Below are 21,455 nucleotides of genomic sequence, written 5' to 3'. Positions count from 1 at the left end.
TTACATTTTTGATTTTTTTAAGCATCAACTGTGTACGGCTATTCACTACACTGGGTGGGTTTAATGGTGGGGGTGAAGATAATACACTGTGGAAGGCGGGAGTGGCTTTTACAGAGTGAGAATGGGACTTCCACCCTCAGGATGTCCTGCCCTAAAGAGCTGCTGGCCAATCTGATTGGCTGTCGGCTCTGTAGCCCCAGCAGTGCCAGAGAAGAGTAGTGGCCACCTCTGGAACTACAGGCACTTACCGAGAAGAGATGGAACAGAAACAGACATACATTTTGGGCAGGCAGGGTTGGGAAACTGCAGTGAGGTGGGGGAGGGAGGTGGGCTTCAGGTCAGAGAGACTGGACAGGGGGGACTAAGTGGGGTTACCATCTTGGGTGGTGTTGCCCTGATGCACACAGGGGTCCCACCAAATGAACCCCCTCCCCCTCGCCTTTCTTGGGAAGCTATTTAATAAGAATATAACGACTAGAGCAGCAAGGCAGCCGAGGGCTGAAACCCCTAAACATAGATCAATCAATACATTTTGTTGCTAACAAAGTCTGAAGTGTCTTGACGAGGCATGAAATACTACCTCATAACAGATATTATAGATTTTGTTTTCAATTTGCAGTCCTGGTGAAGAGATTTGCATCCTCTAGCATTTGTTTCGATCTGCCTGTCAGACAAATCCATTGGGATTTCATGGCATGATTTCTGTATATCTGGAGAATATCCTAACTAGGTGCTACTTTACAGCTCCTTGGTGTAGTAGTGATCTGTTTGAAAAGGTGGTACGATTTCTGTGACTAATTCTCATTCCTCTGCTGCAGGTTAATGGAAACATGCCTCCCAAACTGAAGAAGAGTGCCCATGAAATTATCCTGGATTTTATTCGCTCAAGGCCTCCATTAAACCCTGTGAGTGTTGCAGATCTTGTTAGAATGCAGGACAGCAACAGTTGACTTGCAAAGCAGTCTGATAAGCCTGGGCCACAATATAAACCATGAGCGTGAATCGTAAGACCAGAAAGTTGCACGAGCTTTCTGTAAATTACATGATCTTTTCGGCTGGAATTTTAAATGTTAAGGCATTGAAGAGGTTTCATTTGTGCACAGGAGTTAGCAGCAAGGGAGTTTGTGCTTGTCAAACCCATTTCCATTTATTAAGCTACTGATTCCCCAAGTAGTGTATTTAAAGTGAATCCAAGTGTAACAACATTAAGCACAAAATTAAGGCTGATGTCCAGTGCAGTACTGAGGGAGTGCTACATATTTGAAGATGCCATTTTTCAGATGATGCATTAAACCATGGCCTTGTCTGCCCTCTGTGTTTGGTGACGAGGATAGGGGTTATCCCCACTGTCCTGACGAATATTTACCCCTCAGCTGACACCACAAAGACAGATTATTTGGTTATTATCAGATTGTTGGAGTTTGCTCTATGTAATTTGGCTGCTGCATTTCCTACACAACAACAGTTATACTTCATGGCATGTTGCCATAGAGAATGAACTTTACAAGACTAGTATGTTTTGAAGTAAACCTTTCACTCAACCGCAGCAGATAATTCCTGGAGACATGCCAGTATGGTTGGGTTGCTATGGGGAGGGAAACTCAAAGAGAAACCCATTGAGATGGGGGCAACAGTATTAACAACTTTTACAATGTCTCACAGAAAAGGAACAGCTACTGTTTGAGGCACAGAGAAACAAAGGAGCTACTGCTATGGAGAGCAGGGAGGAACTACTTTCTGTTAACAACCAAGCAGGATACATGGTTCAGTTTCTGTTCAAAACGAAGGGAAAAAGATCAGATGGGGCTAAGAAATACAAGGCAGGATTCTCCGGCCTCGACCCCCCCCGGGCGGAAATTCCCGTCCGATGTCAATGGACCTTTACATGGCGATCTTGCCGCGGATGGAAGAATCCAGCCCAAAGAGTCATCAAAGTGTTGTCTTGCTGGTGAAAATCAGATCCAGCAAACTCGAACAGCAGTGGAACAATTGTCGAAGGACACTGGAAGTTTCAATCTGCCTTGGCACAGAAAAGTGATCCTGCTGAAGAGCCAAGAGTTATTGTGGGACTATTCCTGTAATGCTACATATCTGCTGGTAGCACGGATCACAGTTAAAGGGTTTTTAAATACCTATTTTGTTTGCATAATTTATTTAGCGTGGAAGAACCTTTTCTTACATTCATCCTGTTAAGTAATGTTCGATTTATGTTGATTTTAGTTTGTTTGTTTAAGTTAAAGCCTTAAAATGTGCTATCTTAACATTTGGTTCTTGCCCTCAGTCCCTGGGAAATTCATCCCTTTTTAATAGTTTCTATGAGGATCTTGACAATATCATTGTTGCATAGAATTAGAAGTATCGCACAGAAACAAACCTTCAGCCCAATAGGTTTATATCCTCAAAGTTTCCTCCTATCTTGTCTCATCTTTCTACCCCCTTTTTCTCTTATGTACTCATCTAGGTTCCTTTTGAAAGTATCTAAGGTGCTTGCCACAGGTACTTACACATTGGCAGCAAGTTCCACATTCTATTCACTCTCTGACTTAAAAAAAACTTCCTTATTTCCTGATTGGATATATTACTCAGTTTTGGATTCTCCCACAAGTGGAACCACCTCATAGCCTTTGGAAAAATTTCAGACATTGGGACCATTTCTGTTTCCAACCCTATAAAGGTCAGGGGTGCACTGACAATTGGAAACTTCCAGGAGATGACTATGTAACAGGCTACTGCTGCTTTGGCTGTCCAATTAAGGATGGTGGGCCTAATTGGAGGGCCTGCAGCACTGGATGGACACCAGCCCCACTAGCAGAGGTGGGTGCTGGTGAGGCAGGTGGAAAAATGCCCTTGGAAACCTGATTGATAGTTGAAAACTTTGGAAGACCCACAGCTCATAGAGTCATCCAGTTTCAAGGAGAACCCCCCGCCCATAAGTTAGCTCCTGGATAAGGCTGCAGCGGTTGCACTTTAGTGGCACATTCATAGGGCCATTAACAGAAGGCCGCAATGACCCTTCTACCACCTGACTCAGTGGGCACTGATCAGACACTGGGAAGATCCCAGTAATGTTAGCAACTTTCCCCCAATTATCCCTTACTTGTCTCTATGTTGCTGGGTGAATAGCCGCTGCCACATTGAGCCCAACTCCAGCAGTATTGCTCAGAGATACTAACATGTCGAAGAGCCAACCTGACACCCGAGGTCAAATTCAGCCTCTGGTTTCACCTCCAAACTCTTTCTGTGGGTCTGGTAGGATTCTGCCATTCTCTCCACATCTACCCTATCAAACCATTTTATAATTTTAAAAGATCGCTATTAGGTATTTAAGGGCGGTACGGTGGCACAGTGGCTAGCACTGCTGCCTCACAGTGCCAGAGACCCGGGTTCAATTCCAGCCTTGTGTGGCTGTGCGGAGTCTGCACGCTCTCCCATGTCTACGTGGGTTTCCTCTGCGTGCTCCGGTTTCCTCCCACAGTCCAAAGATGAGCAGGTTAGGTGGATTCGATATAATAAATTCACCCTTAGTGCCCAAAACTGAGGTGGGGATTACGGGTTTGCAGGGGAGTGGGCTTGGGGAGGGTGCTCCTTCAGTGGGTCGGTGTAGACTCGATGGGCTGAATGACCGCCTCCTGCACTGTAGGGATTTTATGATTCTTGGTCAACTCCAAGTCTGCTCTTGTCTAAACAAAATAGCCCCAGCCAGTTCAAAATTTCTGGATAGCTATAATCTCTCATCTTTGGTATCAGCCTTGTAAATCTTACACTTTGCACTTACCCTGGTCAGATCTTTAACTGTTGTTATTTTCTCTGGGGCACAGGCATCTGCAAGGAAACTCAAGCCACATCCAGCCCGCCCTCGAAGTCTTCACGAAAGAATATTAGAAGAAATTAAGTCTGAGCGAAAACTACGGCCGGTATCACCTGATGAGATTAGACGCAGCAAATATGGTGAGGCTGCGACGTTAAAATTGCCATTTTGTAAAAACATTGGCGTATATTATTAATTTGCTAAGAAGTAGCAAAGATACAAATGCACCAAGTGACCACATATATTTACGTTTACAAGTGAGTGTGGGAGCCCCAAAATTATTTCGATAATTTTTAATCAATGAGAGTTTAAAAAAGAAAAAGAATCCAAGATCGTAAGAAGCTGAAAATGGTTGTGGACGGCAGATAAAGTTTGAAAAGTGGGCCTCCTCTTTAGAGATGCATGTAATGTTCTAAAAGATGATACAATAATTGTTGCATGCAGTTAGAAGAGAAGATAGCTCTCCTCCTAGTGTCCAATCCAGAGCAGTGTTATTAAAGATGGCTGCTCCCCATGCAAGTTCCTAGCTCTCAGGACCATATGATAGTGAGCTGTATCCATGGAAACTTGGAGGGAACAATGAAGTAGAAGCGGCTTGTACTTCAAGAGCATCTTCTCACATCCTCAGAATGTTCCAAATGTCGCCACCAATGAATTAGTTTTGACAAGCATCCAATGTTATTATGTTGGCAACAACAACGGGCAGTCTGCCCACAAACAGCAAAGAAATGAATGGCCAGTCAATCTGTTTCCGGCAGAAGTTTTTTTTACTGTTTCGTTCACTTGTGAAATGCGGGCATCGCTGGCTAGGGCAGCATTTATTGCCCATCCCTAATTGTCCTTGAGATGGTGATCCACCCTTTTGAACCAGTGCAATTAATGTGGTGATGCTGTTGGGTAATCCATGCTAACGTTTTGACGGTGAAAGAAGAGCAAATAGTGGCCAAATCGGGATGGTGTGCAACTTTGAGGGGAAGCTGGAGATATTCCCAAGCTGCCCCCAAGCTTCCGGATAGTTCGAGGAGGAATACGAGCCTCTGGAGAACACCCCTTGGTTCTTCGAATTGTGGCAGAGGATCTTTAACATTCACCTGGATCGGCAGATAGGGTTCCGCTTTCATGTCTTATCCAACAGATGGTGCCTTCAAGCATGCATTCCTCCCACACTCCTGCATTGAAGTGCTCGCTTAGAGTACAGCCAACAACCATTGGGAACACAATTGAGAATGCTACCAGCTGAGCCAAGTTAACATGTGTAAAATACTCCCTGTTTGTGGTTTAGTCTCGTCTTTCAGGTGTGTATTAGTGTGAACGTGTGTGCTTGATAGTAATTCATCTCTCGGAGCCTTTTGGAATAGAAAGAGTGAACATTACAAGTGCAGTTATAAGATTCGCCTTTCAGAGGATTAAAGGCCATTCATTCACCAATGGTAGGGCAGCATGGTAGCACAGTGGTTTGCACAATTGCTTCACAGCTCCAGGATCCCAAGTTCGATTCCCGGCTTGGTTCACTGTCTGTGCGGAGACTGCAAGTTCTCCCTGTGTCTGCGTGGGTTTCCTCCGGGTGCTCCGGTTTCCTCCCACAGTCCAAAAATGTGCAGGTTATGTGGATTGGCCATGCTAAATTGCCCTTAGTGTCCAAAAAGGTTAGATGGGGTTACTGGGTTACGGGTATAGGGGTGGAGGTGTGGGCTTAGGTAGGGTGATCTTTCCAACGGCCGGTGCAGACTCAATGGGCCGAATGGCCTCTTGCTGCACTGTAAATTCTATGTCTATGTATTCCTTGAGCCCCAGTCTGTACATGATTACGAAATAGAAAATCCTCGGCAAAGTGTTGAGTTTGTTGTGGTGGCATTTTTAGGGTCAACGGCTAAATACTAATTAATTAGAATTAAAACTTGCATATGTTGTCATTTCCCTGGGCTTTGAAAGCCCCTCTTTTATATGCCCACAGGGATTCAACTCGAGAACATTTGATTGGAAGCTGTAGCAAGTTATTTTAACTTGATGTAACTTGCCCATTTTTCTAGCATTGTGTAGTTTGGGTCAGCCTTCACAGTGAGATGGATGCACTGGATAGAATTCAGAAAAAAGAACTGGGGATTTTGAATTGCAACGGAACATGTTCTCGTTGGTGAGGGGAATCATGGAAGGGATGTGATTCGCATTTTTTTTAAAGTACCTGGCAGGATGGGAAATTGAATGCTGTCAGCAGCTCATTTAACTCAACTGCATTTGTAGAACTCAAAGGTAGGAATTTAACAAGCTCCAGACGAGGCTTTCGATGAGAAAATGGTTGCGTATGGTAAAGGGAGTCTAACTGGGAAAGGTTGCAATAAGTGTTTTGGAATATTAACCATAGAAAGGTTAGAACATAGAACATACAGTGCAGAAGGAGGCCATTCAGCCCATCGAGTCTGCACCGACCTACTTAAGCCCTCACTTGCACCCTATCCCCGTAACCCAATAACGCCTCCTAACCTTTTTGGACAGTAAGGGCAATTTAGCATGGCCAATCCACCTAACCTGCATGTCTTTGGATTGTGGGAGGAAACCGGAGCACCCGGAGGAAACCCACACAGACACGGGGAGAATGTGCAGACTCTGCAGAGACAGTGTCCCAGCACGGAATCGAACCTGGGACCCTGGCGCTGTGAAGCCACAGTGCTAGCCATTTGTGCTACTGTTATAGCACAGAAGGAAGCCATTCAGCCCATCTTGCCATGCCAGCCCGAGGACACCAGGGTGCTCTTTCTAATCCCACCTTCCTGCACCTGGTCCACAGCCCTGTAGCTAACAGCATTTAAGCTGCAGATCCAGGTACTTTTAACAGAGTTTAGGGTCTCTGCCTCCACCACCCACTCGGGCAGAGAATTCCAGACTCCCACAACCCTCTGTGTAAAAAAAACTTCTTCCTCATGTGTAGCGCACAAAGACTCCGAGAGACGAATAGAGTGAAGTCGATGAGGCTTTATTAAGCGTGTCTGTTCCCCCGCAGCTCGATAGTAGACTGGCCTGCGGGGGAGGACTCCGGCTTCTTATACTCCGCCTTCAGGGCGGAGCTAGAGGTCAACGGCCAACCAGGACCCGGGATCTGTCAGCCAATGACATTAGGGCTTCCAGTCCCACATGACCCCTAATACATACTACCACATCATGTCCCCTCTATACCTTCTACCTATTATCTGAAATCTATGTCCCCTGGTTCTAGAATTCTCCATCAAGGGAAACTATTTTATCCTGTCTATTCTATCTCTTCCCTCATAACTTTGTGCATTTCAATCAAGTCACCCCTCAGCCTCCTTCATTCCAAGGGAAATAATCCCAACCTATCCAATCTCTCCTCGTAGCTACACTTCTTTCGCACTGGCAACATTCTTGTAAACCTCCTCTGCATTCTCTCCAGAGCAATAACGTCCTGCCTGTAATGTGGCGACCAGAATTGCACACATTACTCCAGTTATGGCCTCACCAGTGTTTTGTACAATTCCAACGTTATATGCTTCCTTTTATATTCTATTCCTCGATCAGTGAAGGGAAGCATTCCATATGCTTTCTTTACAACCTTATCTACTTGAACCGCTGCCTTTAGGGACCTGTGTACTTGCACGCCAAGATCTCTCACTTCATCTACCCCGCTTAGTATATTCCCATTTATTGTGTACTCCCCATAATTGTTTGACCTCCCTAAATGTATGACCTCACACTTCTGTGTTAAATTCTATCTGTCACTTTATCGCCCACTCCACCAACCCATCTATATTGTTTTAGAGATTGTAGCTATCCTCTACATTGTTTATCACTGGGCCAAACTTTGTGTCGTCTGCAAATCTCCCAATCGTGCTCCTCACATTCCCGTCCAAATCATTAATATATAACACAAACAGTAAGGATAGCAACACAGAGCCCTGTGGAACGCCACTTGAAACAACTTTCTATTTGCAAGGGCAGCCATCGACCATTACTCTTTGTTTCCTGTTACTAAGCCAACTTTTTATCCAGTTTACCACATTGCCCTGTATCCCATGGGCTTTTACTTTCTTGACCAATCTGCCATATGGGACCTTTTCAAACAACTTGCTAAAATCCATGTACACCGCATCCACTGCACTGCCTTCATTAACCTTTCTTGTAATTTCCTCAAAGAATTCAATCAAATTTGTAAGGCAAGACCTTCCTTCAACAAATCCATGCTGACTATCCCTGACTAGTCCATGCCTTTCTATGTGACAGTTAATCCTATCTCTCAGGATTGATTCTACTAATTTTCCCATCACCAAGGCAAGACGAACTGGCCTATAATTGTTTGGCATTTCCTTCTATCCCTTTTTAAATAATGGAACTAGATTTGCATTTCACCAGTCCTTTGGTACCTCCCCTGTATCTAGTGAATTGGGAAAATCATCCTCAGAGCATCTGCTATCTCCTCCCTGCCCTCCTTCAGTATCCTCGGAAACAATCCATCTGGCCCTGGCAACTTATCAACTTTCAAGGATTCCAACCCTTCGAGTACATCCTCTCTCTTTATGATTATTCCATCCAATATCTCAGTGTTATTCCTGGACTACTATATCTGCAACATCCTTTTCTTTGTAAACATGGAGCCAAAATATTCATTTAAAACCCTTCTCACAGCCTCTGCATCTACACATAAGTTCCCGTCTTCATCTCTGAAAGGTCCCATTTTTTCCTTAACTAACCTTTTACCATTATTATATTTGTAAAACATCTTTGGGTTTTCTTTAACTTTACATGCCCTCTCTTTGATTTCCTTTTTTACTTTGTCGTTGTACTTCCTATACTCGCCCAGGTTGCCTGCAGTACTTAGATCTTTGTGCCTATCATACTCTTACTTTTTCTGTTTGATGTTCCCCTGCATTCCTCTAGGCAACCAGAGAAGTCTAGATTTGGCAGTACCACTCTTATTTTTGGAGGTCACATGTCTCCTTTGTAGATTTAGGATCTCACTTTTTAGTGCTTCCCACTGGTTTTCCACTGATTTATCCTCGAGCGGTGTTCTATCCACCTCAGCCAAGTCCCTTCTCATTCCTGCAAAATGTGCCTTCCCTCAGTTCAAAACTTATACTCCTGCTTTATACTACCCCCTTTTTACGCAGAGGGTAGTGGGTGCCTGGAACTCACTACCGGAGGAGGTAGTGGAGGCAGGGACGATAGGGACATTTAAGGGGCATCTTGACAAATATATGAATAGGATGGGAATAGAAGGATACGGACCCAGGAAGTGTAGAAGATTGTAGTTTAGTCGGGCAGTATGGTCGGCACGGGCTTGGAGGGCCGAAGGGCCTGTTCCTGTGCTGTACATTTCTTTGTTCTTTGTTCTTTGTTCTTTGTTTATCCCTGCCCTTTTCCATGCTAATGATAATAATCTTCATTAGTGTCACAAGTAGGTTTACATTAACACAGCAATGAAGTTACTGTGAAGGCGACTAGGGGCTTTTCACAGTAACTTCATTTGAAGCCTACTTGTGACAAGCGATTTTCATTTCATTTCATTTCAAAATCTCCTAGTCCCCACATTCCGGCGCCTGTTCGGGTACACGGAGGGAGAATGCAGAATTTCCAATTCACCTAACAGCACGCCTTTTGGGATTTGTGGGAGGAAACCGGAGCGCCCGGAGGAAACCCACGCAGACACGGGGGAACGTGCAGACTCCGCACAGTCAGTGACCCAAGCCGGGAATCGAACCTGGGACCTTGGCGCTGTGAAGCAACAGTGCTAACCACCATGCTACCTTCTGAATCTAACTGAATTGTGATCACTATTCCCGAGCTTGTCGCCAACTGTCACGTCACTTCCTTGCCCTTCTTCGTTCCCCAAGACTGGGTCGAGAATTGTAGCTCCTCTCTTTTGGTTTGTCACTAATTGGTTGAAAACATTTTCCGGAACACACTGCATGAATTGTTCCCCCTCGGTGCCCTTTATATTTTACATTGATGTCACGGCAAGATTCCAGGTTGAAAGTTGCAGGGTTGTTTTTTGTTTGGTCCTTTACCATTGGTTACTCAACTCCCATGGGGAGTGCCCATTACACTGCACACTCTACCATTACACTTTACAATTGGTTAGTCGGCTCCCATGGGGCATGCCCATTACACTGCACACTCTATCTGATCTGTTGGGCCAAGGAGCTGGTTTAGCAAGGGGCTCGTTTAGCACAGTGGGCTAAACAGCTGGCTTGTAATGCAGAACAAGACCAGCAGCGCGGGTTCAATTCCCGTACCGGCCTCCCCGAACAGACGCCGGAATGTGACGACTAGGGACTTTTCACAGTAACTTCATTGTGACAATAAACAATTATTATTATTATTAGTATTATTATTATTAAGGGCTGGACCAGTCAGGGCAAGTTATTCTCTTTTATGTTTTTGTTGAGCGGGTGAGTAGAATGTGCCTGAATCCTCCAGCATTTTGAAGATTAAGAGGTGATCTCAATGAAGGGTTTAAATTCTTGGGCTCAACAGAGTAGATGCTGGGAGGATGTTTCCCTCGGCTGGAGAGTCTAGAACTAGGGGCCATAGTGTCGGGATAAGGTTTCAGCTGCTTAGGACTGAGTTGATAAGTAACTTCTTCACACAGAAGGTTGTGTTTATTTAGAATTCTCTAGTCGAAAGCTATGGATGCTCAGTCGTTTAGTATGTTCAAGATTGATAGACTTTTGGATACAAAGGGAATCCAGGAATCTGGGGGCTGGGTGACAAAGTGTACTTCAGGTCGTTGAGCGGCAGTGATCATATCGAATGGCAGAGCAGGATTGAGGGGCAGATGGCTGACTACTGACTTATGTTATTGTGCATACAGACTGTCAGCGCACAGAGAAGGAAATGGGTGCTCGGATGGGGTAGCTACAGGCCGTAACAAATCCCACCTGATATGCCCTCCGTTTGAAACAACATTGAATTTGCAGATTGGAAACAGGCCAACCCAGCTGGGTTGGTCCATGCCAGTGTTTATATTCCATGTGAACCATCTCCCACCAAACTTCACGTAACTCTGCCATCTCTCCAGCTATTGCTTTGTCTCTTACACGCCCGTCTAGCTTGATGTTTAAATTCTCCTGTGATAGTCCTGACATGGCTCGACATCCATATTTCAACAGGTACCTAAAACAAAAACCAGAAGAGCTGTAGAACAGCCCAGTCATCTCTCAGTTTTGTATCTGAAATATTGTGGCGAACATTGGGCGTGATTCTCCGACCCCCCCCCCACCGGGTCGGAGAATCGCCGGGGTCTGGCGTGAATCCCGCCCCTGCCGTGTCCCGAATTCTCCGCCACCAGAGATTCGGCGGGGACGGGAATCGCGCCGCGCCGGTCGGCAGGAATCGCGCCGGTCGGTGGGCCCATCCCCGGCGTTTCTCCGGCCCGCGATGGGCCGAAGTCCCGCCGCTGTCAACCCTCGCCCACCGGCGTGGATTAAACCTCCTTTTGAACGGCGGGACAAGGCGGCGCGGGCAGGCTCCGGGTCCTGGAAGGGGGCGCGGAGCGATCTGGCCCCGATCGGGGCCCACCGATCCACGGGCGGGCCTGTGCCGTGGGGGCACTCTTTTTCTTCTGCCTTTGCCATGGTCTTCACTATGGCAGAGGCGGAAGAGACCCCCTCCCCTGCGCATGCGCGGGGATGCCGTGAGCAGCCGCTGACGCTCCCGCGCATGCATCGCCCGGCGAAGACCTTTCGGCGTGGCGCCAAAGGCCTTTCCCGCCAGCTGGCGGAGTGGAAACCACTCCAGTGCGGGCCTAGCCCCTCAAGGTGAGGGCTTGGCCCGTAAAGGTGCAGAGAATTCCGCACCTTTGGGTCGGCCCGACGCCAGAGTGGTTCCCGCTACTCCAATATGCTGGAATCCCCCACCCCGCTGGGGAGGGGAGAATCCCGCCGATGGTCTCTGTCTAACTGTCTGACACAATGAAAATTTACCATCAGAGCCTAGGGTCCTTTTTGAAGACCCCTAATCTCTTCCTCTGTTAATTTCAGCTGATGTGTTTTTCCCTATTCATTTATATACATTAAAATGTCTTGTTAATAGAATTAATAGAATCAATTTATTATAGAATAAATATATTCTATTTTAATATAAAAATATCAATAATAATTTGTCTTTTTGTCTTAATACTGTCATTGAGACCAAACAAAAAGTGATTTTTTAACACGTTCCTTTTTAACATGAGCCTGGGACTTGCTCATGTATTTGTATGTTCATGTTTGTCTCTGTCTGCCTTTCTCTATGTCTGTGTTTTGACTTGTCTGTCTACCTCTATGTCTATGTTTCTGTGTGTCTAATTATCACTATGTTTGTGTCTCTGACAGTCTGCCTATGTCTTTGTGTCTGCTTGTCTCTAAGCCCATGCCTCTGTGTATCGGCCTGTCCCTGAGCCTGTGCCTGTCTCTGAGCCTGTGTGTCTGCCTGTCCCCGAGCCTGTGCCTCTGTGTGGCTGCCTGTCTCTGAGCCTATGGTCTGCTTGTCCCTCTGCCTCTGTGTCTGCCTGTCTCTGACCCTGTGTGTCTGCCTGTCCCTGAGCCTGTGCATCTATGTTTCTGCCTGTCCCTGTGCCTGTGCTTCTGTGTGTCTACCTGTCCCTGAGCCTGTGCTTCTGATTTTCTCCCTGTCCCTGAGCCCGTGCCTCTTGTGTGTCTGCCCTGTATCTGAGCCCATGCCTCTGTGTGTCTGCCTGTCTGTTTGCCTGTTTCTAAGTTGCATGTATCTGTTTCCCTATCAGGTTGGCAATGACTTTGTGTCCCCAAGGGTGATGGTTGCTGGTGGGCACCTCACGTTTCCTGTTTTCTGTTACCTGGCATCCTGTTTCTGCCAGAACAGTCCCAGTTTTTCGTTAAATGTCCCAGTGTCCTCGTAGTTTCCCACAAATTGTTCAAAAATCCCGGTTTTGTTCCCACATTTGAGATATGTTGGCTCATTTAAAATATAGCTCCCAGCTGAAAACATCCTCTGTTCGTTCCCAGTGTGCCGGGGCCAGGATTTTCCAATCCCACCCACGGGTGGGAATCATCGCGGGCGAGACAATGAATTTGACAGACCAGGCTGAGGTCCGGCCTGGAAAATCCTGGCCAAGGCTTTAAATGGAGATTGGTCTTACCGTTATAAATGTACAGCGAAGTTAAAGTGGAAGAAGGGATTCTGAACCTTGTGACAAATTAAGCCCCGGTTCAGTTTTATTTAAGTAAGTGCAATTAAAACACAAGTCTGTGCTTCGTTATTGCTGTCTTCAGTAATTGGGTGTCTTAACAAAGTTGGTCTTGAGCCAACTGATTTTTTTGAAGAAAGGCTTACCCACAGCAGACAAGATGCCGGGCTGAAAGAGCTGAGAGTAGGGCTCCCGTCTCTCGAGGAAAGAAAGTCCCAACCTCAAGAGCTGCCAACCAATCCGATTCGCCCGCAGTTGAGTAATCCCAGGAGCGCCAGAAATCAGCAGTGGCCAAACCTGGGGCTATTCACAGTCCTGAGGAGAAAATCCGTGGATGCCAGACTTGCAAACACGTCAGGGCTTTTGGTCAAGGAAGGATCTGGGATCCTAGGGTGGCTTTTTTGAGCTCCTGGGAGGAGGGCACAAAGGGGTAGGGGTTGAGGCCACAGTCATTTCCAAAAATCACCTCTAGCACCTCCAAAAGTTAGCACCTGTGCCATTATTCCCCCAACATTTTGTGTTCAATGTCACCTTCGGAACAATATTTTTTTCAGCGTCTTGTTGAAAGTGTCCCAGATGGACACAGGGCAACCACCCACTCTCTCCAAAGGAGGTGCCCCCACCCCTTATTCCTGCTTTTTAGCTCAAGTAGCAGGTTGGCTTCCTTCATTTGCCCTTTCGCACACATGTTATTGCAAAAGAGGTGGAGACAGGTCGGTTATGTCAATTGCCCAGTTAAGGGCCTCAAATGGCTTGAGGGCAGATGGTTTGGCTGATGCATCACCTGCCCATTGTAACATGGGGGACAGCTCAGAGGTGGACAGGAAGGCGGTGAGCTAGCCACCTGTGCCCCCCCACCCCGATTGCAAATACATTGGCAGGGCGGAGGGGGCAGCGTAAAATTCCTCCCGTTGTGTGATTCTCTATGCATAAGTGGCTGTATATTCAAGTGTGCTTGGATATTAATTTGTGTTTATATCTTTGTTGTCTGTGTTGTTTGTGTCCATTGGATGTGTATATGTGACTATCTTACTTGTTTTTTCATTGATCCTTTTCCTACTGTAGTTTGCAATAAACTTGCACCCTGCAAAAACACAATAGGTGAAAGTGAAACTGCACTGGGACTAATCTGCGGGTTTACAATGGACTAATGGCCTTTAACTATTCCCAAACCTACTGTGTTCTCATGCGCTACGTCACTTGGCACAATAACTCAGTTTAACACAGGTACTGGGTGCCTGAAATGGGAAATGCTACATTTCCCCCTTTCTTGACAGGCACAATGTTCACTGGGCCATACAGTTCAGGAAGTCTCAATCCTATATCGACATGTGCTATGGATTCTCAGCCAAGACTGGGTTTACATATATCACTACACTTCTCTGCCAGCCAGAAGCTGCAGTCCGCTTTCCACATAACAAACGGTGAGCACTGTTAGCCTCACTGATATTTACACAGAAGAGTTTGAAGGATTAAAAGCACTTCTAATTTCTGGGTAACTATGCTCCTGACCCCCGACTGGACTCCTCGAATAACCTCCGTGACCACCTGAAAGCCCTCCTTCCCTCCCTCCCTCCCTAACCCCCCCCCCCCCCCCCAACTAGACCCCACCGCTGATTTAATCCCGAACACTTGACTACACTCCTACCCCTAACAACACCCCCACCTCCGACTACCCGAGCCTCCATCTCGGCCATCGTTCCCCCATTCCTCCCCCCTCGCCCACTTACCTTCCACACTTACCATCTCTCCAGTCAAAGTGGTATTTGCCGGAATACGGTAGCTGGTGTTCTAAAAAACAGCGGTTCTTTGTTCCCCGTGACGATCCTACACTGAAGGAGTCCAGGAGCAGTTAGGCTTTACCTTTTGCAGCAGGCCCCAGGGAGAAGTCCGAGAGAGAAATGTTCCAGCCTAAGAAAAGAAGACAGGAATGGGGTGGCTATCCGACAGCCCAAGATTCAGCCCAATATCTTTAATACAATGAGATATCCTAAGGTACTTCAAGAACACTGTCAGGCACTGAACTCTAGAGCTATAAACCGTATTAAAATTGGAAATCCATCAATGATTTCAGGGATCAGATTGAGGAATATTGCTAAGGTGACAAAGGAGGTATTAAATTGGTTGTACGTCAGTGTTCATACTGTAACTACTGAGGTTAGTGAAGTGCAAACACACATTTCTACATGGTGTACTGATGGGGTCACATTAACAGCGACATGGGTCAAACAAGCGGAAATTGGTTTTTAATATTGCTGGTTGCCTGGTACTCAGAAATGACAAGAGGAGGACAAAGAGGAGCCACTATTGATTGATGATAATACAGTTCTAAGTAGAAAGGATAGACTCGATGTTTCTAGGACTGAATCTATTTCAGTTAAGAAACAGAGTGTGTACTGGTACGGTTACATGGTTGGGAGCTTTTTCATGGAGCTGTTAAGAGTTATTAGGAGAGGTGACCAAAAATCTGGTCAAAGAGGTAAATTTTAAGGAGTGACTGTGAGGAGGAGCGAGAGTTGGAGATGTGGCGATGATTAAGGAAGGAATTGCAATGATAAGGACCTGGGCAGCTGAAACCCCGACTGTCAATAGTGAAGTAACTAAAATCAGGGATGTGCGAGAAGCCGGAATTGGAGGACCTTGGCGATTTTGGAGGTTGGAGGAGATTACAGGGGTAGTGAGTGATGAGGCCATGGAGGGATTTGAAAATGTGGGTGAATCTCTTTTGAGCTCGAATGGGCAACCGTTCCTCAATTGCTGCATTGATTTGTGAGGTGGAATGCTTGATAACTTGGTAACCTGCCAAGTTTTCATTTTATCCTTGACACCAGTTATTTGTGTAACCAGCAAGTGGTTAAGAAGCCTAAAATCTATTAAAGGAAGTATGAATATTATTTAATGATGTGTATACATAGTTAATGACTGAGAAGGTAAATGGCAAACAGGGTGTGATACCTAATCATTATAATAACCATGCAGGTCCCAGAATTGCTCCTTGGTCTGTACTAAGTGATCTGATCTTGGTACAACCATCCCTGAAGACACAGCATTTAGACTTGGCTCACTAGCTACTAATGGCGAAGAGTCGTCCAGACTCAAAACGTTAGCTCCGTGTTCTCTCCACAAATCCTGCCAGACCTGCTGGGATTTTCCAGAATTTTCTGTTCTTGTAAAATCTATAGCAGGAACTTTACCAAGGACGCTGAAGTCCATGTAGCAGGACCCAGAGAGGCATCTTCCTGGGCACAGTCAAATAAGTGGGCCACTGCCGTGACTGCCATCCAGTTAGAGGTGGCAGCCCCAGAGCTGTCAGCCCAATCAGCAGAACCACTGCCGATGGTGACCATTGTCGAGGTTGCAGCTGCAGGGTGAAGGTGCTGAAATGGCCGGGCATTCTCTGAAGGGAAATGGGGTTTGGGTGATGCCAAGGCCCTGGAGATTGGGGTGGGGGGGGCGGGGAGGGGGGGGGGGGGGAGTGTGGTGTACAGGCAGTACCATTGCTGGCGGGAGGCCTGACCCCTACCTCCGAAGTACACTTTCAGGCCACCCAATGCCCCAGAGGCAGGACATTTCAGGACACTTAATTGGCCATTTAATCAGCTGAATTGTGCTCCCAAGTGGTCAGTCAATCTGCAAACTTTCCTGCCACTGGCCGAGTGGCATGGTGACGGAACGACGTGGGTTAAACCCACTCCTAACCTCTACCTGTGCCATGCTCCCAGCCTATCACCACGGTGTTAGTAAAATTCCAGCCTTTGCGTTTCCCTGTTGGGAAAGGGCAAAATTGGGCTCCATTCAAATGCTATTTGCAAATAAACTATCTGCCAGCTTTATCTACAGCTGGCACATAAGGAATGGTCATTGGGAGGAAGCACTGAAGCTGCAAAATCATACTGCAGTTAAAAATCAGCATCTTAAGCAGCGAAAGTGCAAATAGTTGATTAAAGTGTCAACATAACGTGTAACAAGGTTTGTTGTAGCAGCGCCGTGGACCCAGTTTCAATTGGTGCTCCCAAGAACCAAATCGTATCAAACTTGAACAGTATGTCTTCGTCCTCCTGCATTAATTGATGCCTTTGGTTGAATCGACTTGTCTGTCCTTTCCCCGAGTCATTTGAAAGGACAAAAACACAAGGAAAATCGGAGTCGTGCTCTGTGTATTTTACTGTTCTGCCTTTATCAATTCTCTGCAAAAGTTGAAAATATAAAATTTTGATGATGAGATGAATTTCTAACCCTGTATTTTTTTTTTCTGCTTTTTTTTCCCCTAATCGTTCTTCCAGTAATGAGGCCACTTAGCATGTCTTGCAGTTTTGACTTGTCAGGTAAACGTAGCTCCAGTACCTGACATGTGGTGGTCGCCATGTCTTGCTTTTGCTTTTGCCTCCTTCACTTCATCCATCTTTAATTTTAACCATTCTTAGCTTGGTGGATTAATTTAGTGCTGCTATTGCCTGTGTGATTTGTGCTTGGTGCAGGGGCTTTGGTGGTGTGATTTCAATGTGCGTGGTGACGGGATGCTTTCAGCCAATGAAGCATGTCATAAATTGAGTTTAAGCCAAAAGAGAGTGACCTTGGTTAGATGTGGAACTAGTTTATTTATTTATTCATGGGATGTGAACGCCGCTGTCAAGGTCTGCTTTATTGCCCGTCCCAAGTTGTCCTTCTACAAGGTGGTGGTGAGCTGCCTACTTGAACTGCGAGCGCCTGCGTGGTGACAGTATTCCCACAGGCAGAGTGCATCAGAATTTTGACTCCGTAACGATGAAGGAATGCAGGATATTTCCAAGATGGGATGGTGAGTGACTTGCAGATGGCGGTGCTCCCATGTGCCTGCTGCCTTTATTCTCCCAGGTGGTAGATGTCGTGGGTTTGGCAGGTGTGGTTGAAGAAGACTACCATACTTGCTGCCAGAGGTGATGGGGTCGTAGAGCTGAGTGTCAGCTTGGATGTGGAATCTGCCATCATTAAGGGACATCATGTAGGTGGGAAATAGGAGGGGGTCAAGGATAGATGCTTGGGGGATTCCAGAGATTTAGATATGGGCAGGAGGAATGCTCTCTGGCTTTGATTGGATAGGGAAGAGTTAAACCCGGAATTAGCCTTTTTTTTTCTTTAGTTTTTCATTTCTCCCTCATGGGGTGACTGAAGTAGCTTTCTGGGTAGATGAGCTAATTTGGGCCTATGGGCCTTCCTCATCTTTGTATGTGCTGTAATCATACAAACAGAATGAATTTAAGCAAAAGTTAATTAAGGGGCCAAACGTGTGGAGTTACATCCATTGTGCGACATGTTGACTACAGTTCATCTGTGTATATCCTTCATACTTTTCTTGAGTAAGAAGACCTGTTTAAACACAGAAGGTTACAGGGGCCAAAAACTGAAAATGCTGGAAAACCTCAGCAGGTCTGGGAGCATCTGCGGAGAGAGAACGGAAGTAACGTTTTGAGTCAGTGTGACTCTTCGGCAGAGCACCGAAGAAGAGTCATAAGAACTCAAAATGTTAATTTTCTCTCTCCACAGATGTTGCCCGACCTGCTGAGCTTTTCCACCATCTTCCGTTTTTATTTCAGATTTCCAGCATCAGCAATATTTTGCTTTTATTTTAAGGTTGCAGGAACTATTAGGCTAGTGACCGGCATTAGTACACAACACATATGATTAGAGTGTATGGCAGTGATAAACGGGTCACAGCAAGTCAGCGAGCGGCCTGTTTCATATCTCTCCTGACTTGTAAGTTCTGATGTCAGATGTAAAACTGGCTCTGAACTCACAGAGCGAAAATCTACCATAAACTGAACACTTTCCAGCGGAGATCACTGGGTCAAGATCAGGAGTTAGAACCCTGACTGATATTTTATCTACCCCCATGCTCCCAAACCCAGAGGTGCTGAAGCTATTTTTGATATCCCTACATCAGTCGAAGATGCAATCTGGCTACTTGCTCGTCTGTGTGAAGCAGTTGCGCAGCCCCTTAAACCATTGGGGAATTTAGACAATTTTGAAGAGGGTCTCCATTGTTTTTATTTATACATGTTCCATTAAAATTGTCCTTTCCTCTGAACCCTCATGCTTTATTAAGAAAGCAGACATGTGATCTTCTCTCAAATCTCACTCCGTATTACCCTGTAATATGTGAAGGGGTGGGCACATCTCTGAATTTGCTTCCGTCTTAGTATTAAGCAGCTCCTCATTCTTACATTATCTTGAATGTAAAGAACTGTAAGGGCTAATGTTATGTCCAAATCAACCACTAGAGGGAGCTAGATGCAGAACTAAATAAGCCATCGATGCTAAGCCTTGTGGGGTGAGAGGTTGAGGAGAAGGCTAGAGGACAGACTGAAGGAATGATAGTGTGAGTGAGAGCAGATCATAGTTCATGTAATAGTGTAGAGATTAGTAGTAGATGAGTGTAGATTATGGCCGGCATTCTCCGACCCCGCGCCAGGTCAGAGAATCCCCGGGGGGGGGAAAGTGAGAATTGGGCCCCGACGCCGGCTTCCTGATTCTCCCCCACCGATTCCCACGGGATTCCCGCCACGCCGGTTGGGGGCTGGATGGAGTAGACTGGGAGAAACTGTTCACATCCATGAAAGGATTGCAAACGAGGGGATTCAGATTTCACACAGCATGTGTTTATGGTTTGGAATGTTCTCCCTGAGAATGTGGTGGAGACTAGTCCAATCGAGTCATTCAAAAGGGAATTAGACTGTTATCTGAACAGGGAGAATGTGCAGGGCTACAGTGCGATGGCGGGAAATGGATTCTCGGTGAGTTGCTCAATCGGTGAGCTGGTGCAGCCAAGGTGGGCCAAATGGCCTCTTTCTTCACCGTAACGATTCTGTTGATGGGAAAGTTAGTGTGTCTACCTGAGCCATGGCTATGATGGCGTTGTAAACAGTCACTCCATTTGTAGGTGGATTTTCTTTTTAAATTTTGCACAAAGGAAAAAATTTAACAACAGGCTTCAAGCAACAAAGTTCATTTGGAAGGAAGGGGGATGCTTGTGATTAGAGTTGCCACATTTGCCAGGTTGTACATCGCAAAGGAAGGGATTCTGACTGGAGTCTGCGATTTCCTGTGATAACTTTAATATGTACACATCATAAGGTGTGAGGATTAGACAAGATGCACTTCTGCTGAAAAGCTTGTACTTTTTTAGATGTTGTACAATAAGTCATTCGAAGAACACACCGCCTGTTTCCAAAACCAGACAGGTGGGAACTCTAACCTTGATATTTGTGTTATGCATGTGACAGAAGGTGTACTGTGTAAAAATAACCTGCTGCAAAACAGTGTCATAGAGTAGACCTTTAGATTCACTTCTCCTGTGTTAACAGATGTGACAACTCCAGAGAGGAGTAGAAAGATCTCGCCGCTACGCCTGGCCAATGGCGCAGTTATGTCTCAAACAGCCGAAAATGACGCCCATAGCTTGCAAGTGCAAAGAAGAAAACTCCTGAAGGCGCCGACCCTGGCGGAGATGGACAGCTCTGACTCCGAGGTACAGGAAAATATGCCGGTGACTCCAGTGCTCATTCTCTTGTTGTTCTTCTATTCGTGTGTTAGTGTGCACGTGTGTGAATGTGTGTGAGTTTATATTTGCAGTGTCTGTATGGGTGGGTGTGTGTATGGGCATCTTTGTTTTTTTCCAATTAAGGGGCAATTTAGCGTGGCCAATCCACCTACCTCCACGTCTTTGGGTTGTGGGGGTGAGACCCATGCAGACACGGGAAGGGTGTGTGTGTGCGTATGGGTATATGCCTGTGTGAGTTTCTTTCTGAAACAACATCTTGTCACAGAGTAAAATGAGCCATTGTGTATTTAAAGAAAAGAATAGATAAATATATTGACAGAGTCAGATGAAGAAAGAGTGGGAGGTGGCTGGTGTGGAGCATTAACACTGGCATAGATTATTTGGGTCAAATGTCTGTTTCTATGTTATAAATTTTATGTAATTCTTTAAATACATCAATGTTTGACCAATGTACATTAGTTACTGTGGTATGTTCTTTTCCAATTGATAGAATTCGGGTACAGTTAATGTATATTCCAGACTGACCTTGATGAGGTTCTGCGGGACATGTCCCACTCTCAGATGGGAATGACCAAGGCTCTGTGAGCTTCTCCCAGTCACTGAGGAGCATCACCGAGGGTGTCGATACCATGGTGCAGACATCGACGAACCGCCAGGGCTGGCCGAGCCAGATGATGCAGAGGCAGCCGGGGCTCGTACCAGCTGCCTCTCTCTCCCAAGGTGAAGCCCAGGTCCCCGTGGGGGAGGGTGAGTTCCAATCCAGACCCATCCCATGGAGTGGTGACGATGGCCACCAGCTCCCCCGAGTTCCACCCCTCTGATGAGGCCGGGCCTCACTGTCAGTATATGGGACCGAGCGGCATGACTGCGCATGTGCCACCGACAAGTGCGCTGGAGGGGCAGACAGGCAGGGGTAAGACTATGGTATAGATTGAGTAACACTGCTGCTCTGCGGG

At 46.2% G+C, this 21,455-nt stretch overlaps 1 protein-coding gene across 5 annotated transcripts in view; it reads left to right on the top strand.

Annotated features, from left to right (window-relative positions):
* Positions 1-21,455, top strand: part of LOC140385838 (protein spire homolog 1-like) — a 310,369-nt gene that overhangs the window by 205,835 nt on the left and 83,079 nt on the right. For 3 of the 5 annotated variants that reach the window (XM_072468412.1, XM_072468414.1, XM_072468415.1), the window contains exons 7-10: positions 819-905; positions 3,819-3,948; positions 17,246-17,287; positions 20,303-20,466. In XM_072468412.1, coding sequence (XP_072324513.1) covers positions 819-905; positions 3,819-3,948; positions 17,246-17,287; positions 20,303-20,466 — 423 coding nt within the window. The remainder of the gene's footprint in view (positions 1-818; positions 906-3,818; positions 3,949-17,245; positions 17,288-20,302; positions 20,467-21,455) is intronic. The other 2 variants (XM_072468413.1, XM_072468416.1) reach the window with 1 other exon arrangement.

This window comes from Scyliorhinus torazame, chromosome 11, assembly GCF_047496885.1.
Source record: "Scyliorhinus torazame isolate Kashiwa2021f chromosome 11, sScyTor2.1, whole genome shotgun sequence".
Lineage (NCBI taxonomy): Eukaryota > Metazoa > Chordata > Chondrichthyes > Carcharhiniformes > Scyliorhinidae > Scyliorhinus > Scyliorhinus torazame.
The sequence above is the reverse complement of the archived record's forward strand: the minus strand, read 5'-3'. Positions and strand labels throughout refer to the sequence as shown.